The sequence below is a fragment of the Adiantum capillus-veneris genome, chromosome 27, assembly GCF_014529385.1.
Source record: "Adiantum capillus-veneris isolate H3 chromosome 27, ASM1452938v2, whole genome shotgun sequence".
NCBI lineage: Eukaryota > Viridiplantae > Streptophyta > Polypodiopsida > Polypodiales > Pteridaceae > Adiantum > Adiantum capillus-veneris.
This window is the reverse complement of record NC_140957.1, coordinates 123,421,204-123,433,263: the sequence shown is the minus strand read 5'-3', so window position 1 is coordinate 123,433,263 and position 12,060 is coordinate 123,421,204. Positions and strand designations below refer to the sequence as shown.

General features: G+C 47.0%; 1 protein-coding gene across 3 annotated transcripts in view; it reads left to right on the top strand.

The window, feature by feature from the left end:
* Positions 1 to 12,060, top strand: part of LOC147422694 (uncharacterized) — a 127,682-nt gene that overhangs the window by 21,556 nt on the left and 94,066 nt on the right. For 2 of the 3 annotated variants that reach the window (XM_086502636.1, XM_086502637.1), the window contains exons 2-4: positions 4,687 to 4,818; positions 7,999 to 8,070; positions 8,340 to 8,470. In XM_086502636.1, coding sequence (XP_086358762.1) covers positions 4,687 to 4,818; positions 7,999 to 8,070; positions 8,340 to 8,470 — 335 coding nt within the window. Of the gene's footprint in view, positions 1 to 4,686; positions 4,819 to 7,998; positions 8,071 to 8,339; positions 8,471 to 12,060 lie in introns of those variants that run through there. The other variant, XM_086502639.1, reaches the window with a different exon arrangement.

The window sequence follows — 12,060 nt, the reverse complement described above, 5'->3', positions numbered from 1 at the left end:
GTGAGTGTCGAATCCGTCCTCTTTTTATTTTCTTCGATGGCGACGTTGAGCTTGTCTTCGATCTTCGTGAGGTCTTCGATTCTTGCCATTGTCATGTCCTTTGGGTGTGGTTGCTGTTTTCATGCTCAAACTTGTGTGCGTGCGTGCATTTGAATGTATGTGTGTGTATGTGTATGTGTGATCCTTTCAGTGGGTTTTCCTTGCTTTGAGGTTTCCCACTAGTAAATTAATCAAATCAATTTACAAGAAAAAAGTATGTGTATGTGTCTCACTCTCTCTCTTGTGTCTCTCTGTTTTTTTTTCCTATCTGTTTTTCTCTCTTTAACCTCTGTGTGGCAGCAATTAGGGCAGCCGGGTGTGGGGGGAGCCCGCCGGGTGTGGGAGCAGCGGCCAGCAATGGGGTGGGCAGCAGCAGGTCACGGCTGCGGCAATGTTGCCAGGGGAGCAGCACGAGGGGAGGGCAGCACGAGAGGGACCACCTGCGCGCAGTGAGAGAGAGAGAGAGAGAGAGAGAGAGAGAGAGAGAGAGAGAGAGAGAGAGAGAGAGAGAGAGAGAGATGAAATGAAATGTTATATTAACGTCTTCAAAAGGCCAAAATGACCTATGAGACCAAAAAGTTACAATTGATGAATCTGATACCATGTCTGAGTACGGAAATTACAAAGTTACAAAGAACTAACACTAAGACGCTAAGGAGAAAGGAAATGGGGGGGGGGGGGGGGGGGTTTGTGGGTTCAGATAAAATCTCTCATCGGTCGCTATCGGATCTCATCGACCTCCTCCATGGTTAGTACTTTGGTTGGACATCTTGCATGTCAAGCTAGAGTGATCTGTATCTTCTGTTGCAGCCTTCGTCGGTAATGGGAGACCCCCCGAGGTCGTGGACGTCTGGATCTGCCAAGTTTCGTGGCTCGATCAAGCAGTGTACCTCTAGTATGAGTAGGCTTTGAAATTTGCTGTAATGACTGCTCCATTGGCTCTCCTCTTGCTAGTGTAAAGAAATCTGTGATTCGTCTCTGAGACTGTCTTTCCTCTGATCTTCTCAGCAAGCTCTCCTTGAGTTTGCGCAGCTCTAGCAAGAACAATCCGAGACACCTCTGATCCTTGTATCTCATGACTCTAGAAAAAGGTACGAACCCTTCTCTGAACAGGCAGTGGAAGCGGCCGCGTATCTCATAGTATGCCGGGCAGTGACATGTGTAGTGTAGCTCTGTCTCTGGCTCTAAGTTGCATAGGTGACATATCCTAGCTCCTGCCGGCACCCCTCGAAATCGGCCAGTCTCGATTTGGAGCTGATGCGAGGATGTGCGTATCTGTCCAATAGCGCATCTTATCCCATGAGATAAGTGTGTGTCCATGTATGCAGGCCTAGTCACAAAGCCGTCCTCCGTGAGTTGGAGAAGATGCTCTCTGTAGAAGGCCATCTTTGTGCCTAACTCCTGTGTCGACTGTATCCATGTGCTCCTGGTATTTAGCCGAATCAGATCCTGACGTATGAGTGTGGTGATCTCTGTCCGTGTGAGAGACAGGGAGGGTGCATCGAGGGAGTATTGAAGCGGAGGTAATCTATCCATCTTGAGACCATGGGACTGAAACCATGCTGTCATCTGTCCATACCAACATGCTGTATTGCCTTGTAGAGCTATTTGTCGAGATGACTCCAAGGCAAGCCGAGAGTATCTGACCCTGGGGAGATCCCATAGACCGTGCATAAAGGAAACTGATCTCGTCAATGCCTCCGCCACGAGGGGGGGGGCCGGCTAGCTCGGCTCGGATAATCTCATGTGGTACTGAGGCCTTAGCCCGAATCATCCGAGTGATCATAGAGACCAGAGGCCTCTCCATACATCTCCATCCATCTGTGTTGCGAGATCTCCCATGTGGTTTACTGAGGGTCCCCATACCTGAACTCCATAGAGCATAGCTGGAGTCACTAGAGTGTCAAAAAGCCAAAGCTTTGTTCGTGGTTCCTGAAACTGAACCTGTGAACACATCCTCTCCAGTCCTCCCAAAGCTGCATATGCTCTCGTCAGTCTAGTCTCTGATGCTCTCCTTAGTGAAAACACCGGTCCATTGAAGACTACCCCAAGATAAGTATATGCATCTGTGTACTCCACAGTCTCCTGGTCATACATAAATGTGGGTGCCGACCTCCTGACCTACTGTGGTGTGGTGTTGAACACCATAACCTTGGTTTTCCCCAGATTGACAGACAATCGACTGTCATGAGCAAATGTATGCAGAGCATCCAAGTGACGCTGCATCCCCTCTAGAGAGTCAGAAATCAGCACAATATCATCAGCATATAGTAACAACGGAATCCATGTCCCTGCTAGCTGAGCCCCCCCCGTCCCCCTGACGCTCTACATAGTCCGAAAACTCATCCACATACATCCCAAGAAGAGTCGGGGATAGGGGGCATCCCTGCTTTACTCCAATAGTGGAGTGGACCATGTCCGACATTCCCTTAGTGGTGTGTACCCGCCCCATCACTATCCTGTATAGAGCCATAATCCCCCAAATCAGCTCTGTAGGCACACCCATGTCCTGTAATCTGCGTATAAGTCTGGCTCTCGGCACTGTGTCGAAAGCTTTGCGGAAATCCACAAAGCTACAATAGATCCTCTTGCCACGGTGTCTACCCTCCTCAATAATAGCTCTGAGTGTCAGAATCTGGTCAAGAGTGGAGAAACCTCTCCTAAAACCTGCTTGCCCTGGTGCTCTTATGCCCTCTCGCTCTGCCCATCTACTCAGCTCTCGTTCAAGAATGGATGCATACAGCCTAGCTAATGTGTGACCAACCATGATGGTGCGATAATTCCCGGGAATCATGGGATCTGCTGACTTGAAAATAGGCACAATCGTGGACATACTCCAAGTCTCAGGGAAGCCTTCATACATGGCTCGATTAAACATCATAGCCAGGAGCTCTGCGAGCATACCTCTGGCATGGATGAAGTGCTCTGCTACCAAACCATCGTGATCATGTGCTCTCCTTGTCTTCATCCTGTCAATAGCTTTCCTTACCCTCTCGGCAATAAAGAAAGAACATGTCTCCGGGCATGTCTCTAGTGGGTCCGGTAGAGGTGGTTGTCCTGATGTTGTAGAGAGAGAGAGAGAGAAAGAAAGAAAGAAAGAAAGAAAGATTTTTAACGTCTATGTCAGGCCGAAATCGGCCTATGAGACAAATCAAATGTACATGGTGTGTATGTCATCCGTCTATCGGAAAGACAAATGAAACAAAACTGATACAAAACTGAACTGAATGTAGGTAGGTAGGGGAGTATCTGAGGAGGGATGGAGCTCTATCTCTAGGGGTATATGCATGTCTATATGCTCAAGGTAGTACAATCATGAGAATGAGAATGAATCAAGCTATCTAGCTCCATCCTGTACAAATGGGGGGATGTAAGATGTGGTACATGGGCGGGGCTGGTGCCAAGGCTACCCGGATGAAAGCTGTCGGGTCAGCCCTCATCTGAGCTACTCGCTCCTCAGTGGCACGGCGCTCCCGGGCTCGGATCTCCTTGATCTGTCGGTGGTGGGAGCTCGCGCCCCTGTAGCCTGTGACTCGTGGTCGTCGTCTAGCTCGGCTCACCTCCGCCTGTGGGAGTGTCACTCCCCTCTGAGTGTCTGGTGAGGGAGGGGCGGCAATCCTCTGAAAGAAGTCTGTGAGCTGCGACTGTCTCCCCTCTGTCTGTGTAGCTGTGCGTGGCTGTAGTAGTGTGTCCCGATGGCTCTGTATCTCTAGTAAGAAGCGTCCGAGCTGTCTCTGATCTCGAGAGTCCATGATCTCTCGGAGTGGGCTGTCCTCTGAATAAGGCCTCATACCTGCCTCTGATCTCAGTGTATGCTCTGCATCTACATACAAAGTGCTCCTCACTCTCCACCTCCTCTGTGCAGGCTCTGCAGACTCGCTCCTCCCTGGGAACACCAGTATGTCTCCCTGGGAGAGGGAGAGAGAGAGAGAGAGAGAGAGAGAGAGAGAGAGAGAGAGAGAGAGAGAGAGAGAGAGAGAGAGAGAGAGATGAAATGAAATGAAATGTTATATTAACGTCTTCAAAAGGCCAAAGTGACCTATGAGACGAGAAAGTTGCAAGGTGGTGGATCGGATACAAAGTCAGAGTAACAAAATAACAAAGCCACAGTACAAAACAAAGATATATACTATGGGATCCTAGATTGGTCGATGTGAACTAAGCAAAAAAACTAAGCTAAAACTAGGCAAAAAATGGGCGTCTTGTTGGGATAGCTGAATCACAAGAGATCTAGCATCGGTCGTTGGCGAATCTCATCAATTTCCTCCATGGTTGAGAGAGAGTATATTCTCTCCCTCTCGCGATCCATGTGTTGCCATCTTCATCAACGCCCGAGATGATCTTTGTGCATTGATTCAAAGAGGTGTGGCACAACTTAAAACGGCCTCCGGCTTTTGCCTTCTTTTCCCACTTGGGCAAGAGATTTTCTTTGCTTTTTTTTAAAGAAGGAAATTTCTTCTTCTATCACGTGGCACCTCCCTTGAACCTCAACAGAAGACATCTTAGACATCTTTGCATTATATATAGAGAGAAGAGATGATGTTTTGTGTTGATCTGTTTTATGAATATTAATTTTGCAAGTCATATTCTTATCTTATGAAAAATGGTTTATTGTATTGCTCTGTTTTACTAGTACTCATTTTGCAGAAGGATACAGCAGTAACAGGAGACGGGACAATGAATAATGCAACGCCAAGGACGGATGAAGAGAGAAAAAGGACACCTCCAGCAACAGAGAGGGAAATTGATGCAATGTCTTTACGATCATCTCGAGAGAAGGTTTGCATATCCTTTTCTCAGAGTTCTGAGAGGATACTGCAGAATTTTAATGTTTTAAGCTGGGGGTCATGATTTGTCCATGTCTGTCCTAAAACTAAAAGGCATCAAAGTACTCAACAAGGCGGAATTCAGATAAGTTTACCACGATATCAAGCAGTGGAGGGTTAATCTTCTCTCAGGAGGGCCACAGCATGTTGCTATTTTTCTATGTAGCAGTGACAGAAGGTTGAAAAGTCTAGCAATGCTTGCGGATATGTATATGACAAATTAAGATTATGACTTGTTAACAGGACTTGATCTGAGGTTGATTGACACCCTTTTCAGGCCCGGCTGAAATCGTTCTAGTGTGATGTTATATGCTTTTACTGAAACTTGAATGCATCTGTGCATTCGAATACTAGGAATGCTACAAGAAGGGGCTGGCAAAAACAAGGGAAGTAAGCGTTGAGCCAGCGAGTACATGAGTAATGACCTTCTTTGACTTGAATAAAATCAAATAGCACACGAGAAGATTTTGATTGGGTACAGCAGTGCTATAATGTAACACCTTATGCTCATGGAAGCTTGGCATAAATTCCTAGAAGCTCTGTAGACAGTTGACCAGTTCTGCCGAGCCGAGTGCTGGGCCTCAAACCTGCATGTCCAAGCTACATATGTTGTTCTGGTCTTTATTGCAGGTTGGTCACTAGGTAAGTGGACAAAGCTGAGGCTTTGGAGTTGACAATGAAAGTTATTTGGAATACAGCAGATCATGTACTGCATGTCAAAATGCAAGAGGGTTTCTGTGGCGAGGTCAAATGGGTGATGGAAGCTTAGGATGATTCAATCGACAAACATATTCATGATCTTGCAAGAGATCCAAGGCAACAACTCATTGATACTAACATCCACTGTGCGCATTGGTATATGCTAGAAGAGAACACACCAAAGACTGAGTTCACCACTGATATGACGAGACAATACAATGTGTGTATATACAACCATGAGAGAGGAGGTAGGTGTGATTGGGAGTAATTTTAGGTGGCTACAATCTAGGAAAATTAGATCCCACTAATCAGGGGTAGGTGATCCAAACTAGGTAAATCAAATCTATAAAAATTATGTGAATCTTATCTAGAGTAATCTAATCCACCATTACAATCCAACGTCCCCCCTAAAGGATGGATTAGATTTTTGCTGTGCTTCTAATCCCCCCTTCAACAAGTTGAGTTTCCACCCGTTGTCATGGTGAAAGAGACAAGCCAATGCAAGAGGCGTGTGGCTTCCGTCCTAGGACAGATTGAAATCCGCCCAATTACTCCCTGAGGGAACATACTGGAGACATATGAATCCATGTGCTACCAGCTGCTTCGTAGCTAATCCGCACATGCTTGATTTTTTTTACACTCTCATTAAGTCAAGGAAGGCTCTCCCTTCCCGTCAGTAAAAGGAACCTTGAGCACTCTCTGATCACTCATCCTGAGCCATACACCATCATGCACTTCCGCTGCACATTACAATAGAGCTATTAACGCTACATTGGAAAAAGTCGATCGATTTTTTATTGGCCAAGGATGCGTAGGGATGTGTACAACTATGTTACTAAGTGTGATGTATGTCAAAAAGTTAAAGTCCCTCATGGTAAGCAACAAGGGTTACTCATGCCGTTGCCTATCCCAAACGGACTGTGTGAGGACATAAGTATGGATTTTGTAACTAATTAATGTCAAGTGCAGCGGAAGTGTTTAAGAATTTTGCTCGGATCTAGTACTCCGAACAAACACAAGGTTACTTTCTTCACTTGAAAAGAGAAACTGAACTCAATGAACGAGAGAGAGGTAGAGAGAGAGAGAGAAAAGAAAGACGACACAGAATGTCGGGTCCCAACCACCCTCAAGGGCCCCGTTGCTGTGTTGCCAGAGTAAGTACTTTCTTTATTACTTGCACAAATGCTGATACAATGATTAAATGCTTAGATGCTACTGATACTGGGTACTGTTGAGTAGCTGAGAGATACTTTGGTGGATGCTTGGTACTTGAGAGGCTAAGTGCTGGGTACTGTGGGTACTGGGTGCTTGATACTGTGGGGTACTTTGGGTACTGAACGTACTTGGTTGCTAAGAACACGAAGGTCCTGATGACCCCTACGCTGAGTTGAAGCCAAGCCAAGACGCAAGGGGTGCTAGATGCTTGGGTACTGCGTCGATGTTGTGATAGTTGGTTTGTGACGGTTGAAGGATCAAAGGCTCAGCGATTCCAAAGATTGATGGAAAAAGTTGTTTTCGTATTCAAGAGCCGATAAGAAGAAAAGAGGCTCACAGGGTGTTTGTGACGATTGAAGGCTCAATGATTCCAAAGATTGGTGGAAAAAGTTGCTCTCATACCCATGATCTGAAAGGACAAGCTCCAAGGAAGAAATGAAATGTTATATTAACGTCTTGAAAAGGCCAGAATGACCTATAAGTCCAAAAGGTTACATCCGTGTGTGACTGTAGTACAATGTCTAGGGAGCATAAAAATAAAACTTAAAATAAATAAGGGTACCTAGAGTGGGTAGATATGTAAGCGTACCTTATATCCTCATCATTATCATCAGCATCACATACTACACCATCTCAAAACATATAAGTAGAGGCACAATTGCATGAGACAACAGAAAGTGCATGAGAAGGAGAGCAAACAGGTCATAGGAGAGTCTTGCAAGAAGAGGTGCATGTAGCAACAAACAGGTTTTATTATAGACTTTTTAGAAGATTGAAACTTATCCTGAGTGCTCCTCTTGATGCTTGTAACTGGATAATTGGCGCTTTTGGGGACTATGCTTTCAGTCCTTTGGGTATTCATAACTTTGTGCACTTTGTAGAACTGTAGAATTGGACTTGGGACAAAGAAGTTTGAAAAATCAATTGCTTTGAACATTATTTAATTCTTTTGCCTAATTGTGAAACACGTCCTTTGATTGTACGATTAGGGAAGATGGACCTAAGCACTATCAAAGAATTCTGAATAAGACAAAACTTCCTTTTATTTCAGTTAATATGTGAGCAAAATAAATGCAAACATCTACAATCACTATTTATCTGCATTGATTTAAGGAGCATCTAGAGAATGGATAAGCTTGGAAGTCCATTTAACTTTCCCAATGAAGATGCCATGGTATTTTCTATCATAAGTTCACTTGATTAAGTTTGTGTGTTGCAGATAGTTGTAAAGGCATCCAGAAAATGGAAGGAATTTGGAACTTCATGGAGCTTCGCTGATAGAGATGCCATGGTATTTTTATCATAACCTCATCTGATCAGCTTTTTATATTGAGTTGTATAATAAACGACCACAAATTTTCATTATAATGAGGATGTAGGACCCAGGTTCATAGCTCTGTACATATATCTTGAAGTAACAGGTAGCACCTGAGCCCTAAACATCATATCACCGCAAAAGCATTACTTCTTTCAACATGAATGTGCAAAATGTCTAAACGCAACTTTATTGCAGACAGTCTATGCTCCTGAGCAGTCTCTTCTTTCTGTAATCATTACCAGGAAACATTTAGCAGTGGCACAATGGAATGCAGACCCTTCAAAGATCAATCATATGACAAGGCTCTTGCAGAACAGGAAGTGGCAATACAGTCTGTTCCCAATGTCAAGAATGTGGCTGCCCAGACCATCCAGTCAGGACTAATATCCTTCATGACAATAATAACATAAAATACATCATGAATTAATGCAGGAATGGTTGGCTGACATCTTCATGAAACCATGTGTGGTAGCTACTTGTCTGTTCAACTACACTTCGTTGAAGGACCCAATAATCTCAGTGATTAATATTGATAGTGCAAAGCTTATGGAGAGGGGTCTGTTAAAGGTTGTCAGCTAAGAGTCATGGTTGTGATAACACCATTCAACATAAAATGTCACACGAAGTGAGGAGTATAGGCTAATAAATGTGGCTGGTATAGGGAGTGAGCCATCCTATATTCCTTTGTCCCATAAACATGAATTTTAGCTTGCTATAGACGTACAAGTCTTCACATATAAATTTCTGGTCCCATATCAACTCAATGTGCAGGTGGGTCATGGTCTCTATTGGTGGTGGGAATATTGGCTCACCTTCTCTGCGGAGGTGGGCAAGATAATCGATGTGCAAATTTTGGGCTGGGTCGTGAATACTACAAGCTAGAGCTTGAGAGTTTGAGACATAGTGGCTCCTTTGGCTTTGGGTGCTGCACCGAATCATTTTTGATGATGGTGCAGGTTCACCTCCTGTGCAAAGGTGGGCAAGATCATCAACCTGCAGCTTTTAAGTTGGTCGAGGATACTTAAAGCGAGAGTTTGAGAGTGGAGACATGGTAACCAAGGTGCTACAGTTTTGAAATCACTGCTTCACTCCTGAGGCGTAAGCTCTGTGGCAGGTTGGAGTGTAGGCCAACCCTCTTGTATCACAATCATCTAGCTAGCTGAGGACAGCTCAAAATGGAGTGCTCGGCCCGTGAGGGTGGACCAAGCAGCGACACCCCAAGTGTACTGCCTAGCTGACAACAAGGCTGGCATCAACTGTAGAATCCGAAGCCAAACCTGTTGTGCCATGGGGCAGTCCCATAGACAATGCCTCTGTGACTCAAGTGGGTGGTCACAAGCGGCACAACCCGCTAGGTAGCCACTATAAACCAACCAACTCCCAACTGTGGTAGCTCGATGGGCGACTAGCCATTGGAACATGGTGACTCTCCTCGGTTGTCTGCTGTCCCACAAGCACTCCCAAAAGTTCGTCAGGAACTCAGCTGTGAGACTCTCCTCTTGCTAGTGACCTGCTGGAGCAGGGCGGGCCTCTCTCTGAGCAGCCGGTATGTGACGCCCTGGTCGTGCTGTGTACTGGAAGAAAGGGATCCCTCAGTGATCAGCTGAAGCAAAAGGGTCCCTCCACCAAAACCACTCCCCAAGGTCCACTGCACTTGCGCCAAAGGGCGACTCCCATGCCCAAAGCCTCCAATGTCCAGTCTCAAGATCTGCTGGGTCAGGATCAAGCACACAGATCCTCTCTGTAATGCCCACAATTTGAATCGGCTGAAAACAACACTCTGCTACGTGTGGTCCCTCAGTAGTAACTCTGTGGCGGGGACCCTATCCAGAGGCCTGAGTCTGAACAGGCCCTAACTGTGATGAGGACCTCAAGGCGAGTGAAGGCCCCCATCCAGCTGGGAGCCACTGGCTCGAGAGGCGTGTGCCACTCTGCTAGTAGAGCCTGGACGATGCCCTGACACATCCTCTGTACCCCCCTCATGCTGCGAAGCTGGATGCTCTGACTTTTTTTTTTTTTTTTTGGAGAAAAAGATCCTTCTATTAGTTACTGAAACTGCCCATAGGGCTACAACCACCTCTTCAAGAGAGGGCTACAACAACCATGGTGGGAGACTCTCCCAATGAAAAAACCAGAATATGTACAATGGGGCTAAATCAAGAAATGGGGGGAGGGAAGAGCCACACAGGTGGTCGGTAATGCCATCGGAGTACACCTTGGACTATGGTGTAGAAAGGCCCAGGGCGCCAGAGTCGAAGGAAAGCCTCGCGGCGCTCCCGCATGCGGTCGGAGCTGCCCTGTAGTCCCTCAAGCTGTCCTCTAGGAGTATGGATCAGCTCTAGCCAAAAGTCACGAATAGTCTCTGCTGGTGGCACAGGGCGAGCCTCAAAGATGCGGAAACAGTGGGCCCGCCAGATGAACCAGAGTGTCAGGCCAGTGATGAGCTCCCAACACTCCTCTCTCTCACTGCACCACTCCTGTAGAGTAAGCTCTGTAGCAGGCTGGAGTGTAGGTCGCCCCTCCTACATCACTATCATCCTGCTGGTGGAAGATAGCTCAAACTGAAGTGCCGGGCCCGTGAGGGTGGACCAAGCCGCTGCCCCCCAAGTGTACTGTCGAGCAGTGGAGAGAGCAGGCATCAACCGAAGAACTCGTAGCCACACCTGCTGGGCAGAGGGACAGTCTCAAAGACAGTGATGCTGACTCTCCACCAAATGGTCACAAGTTGCACATGCGGCCGAGAGACCACTATGCACTAGCCAGCTCTCTACTGCTGTAGCTCTGTGTGCGACCAGCCACTGAAACAAGGTGACTCGCCTCGACTGTCTGGAGTCCCACAACCTCTCCCAAAAGGCTGCCAAGAACTCAACTGTGAGACCCTCCTCCTGCCAATGAGGTGCTGCAGCGGGGTGGGCCTCTCTGTGTGCTGCTAGTATATGACGTCCCCGTCGAACAGTGTACTGAAAGAACGGGACTCCTGGGTGGTCTGCAGAAGAGAAGGGGTCCCTCCATAGCCACTCACCAGGATCCCACTTGTAGCAGGCTACAGTGTCACTTCACAGGACAGGCAATTGGACAGTTAGCTACAGTTGGTCTGGTTCACACTGGACGCACCCTTTGGGCTGGGAGTGACACGTGGCAGGGTACCTACGGTGGTCTAGTGGACATCGTGGCCAGGTCACCACCACCACTCAGTTTGGAGATAGACTTAGCTGGCTGGACATTTATGGGCCGTTGGTGGCTCTTATGGTTGTACATATGAGTAGTCGTTTTGGGCGAGTTGGATTATCTTGTACGTAGTCGTCTAGAGAGAGTCTTACACAGAGCACTGCTTCACCATCCCTGCACATCTAAGCCTCGATACCCCATTTGTACCTGTGAGTCCTGGGCTGGAGCTGAGTGTGCTGCCACGCCAGAGTCTGTACATGGTTCTTTGAGCGAGTCGAGTCCACATGTTCTGGTCCACTGTTGTGTCTTTGTTGTTATCCATTGTTTCTGTGTTTCATTCTGTTTGTGAGAGTTTCCATTTGTTTGAGTGAGATTGTCACGCACATTGCACTGAGGGGCACCCACACTGTAGAGAGCACGACACATTATCCGCGCTACAGGTGCTCTCATTTTGGCGATCACGGTGGGACCTCAACTGAAGTCTCACTCTGTTGAGTAGCTGGGTTCTTCGCTTCGCCTGTGCAGTGTGTTGGTCTGGTCCAGTTTCACCCTTGACAGCTTAATCTAGCTGGTCTAGTCTCTCGCCTTGTTGGTCTGGTCCTCTCTCGCCCTGGTCCACCCAGTACTCGTCCTGGTCTAGTCCTTCTCGTCCCTGGTCTAGTCCTTCCTCGTCCTAGTCCAGGCCAGGTGGTCTAGTCACTCGCCCTGGTCTAGTAGAGTCTAGACCAATGTTCAGCCGAGTGAAGGTTGTCTTGCCCAAGTGAAGGTATTCTTGCCCAAAGCTTGGTGGGGCTG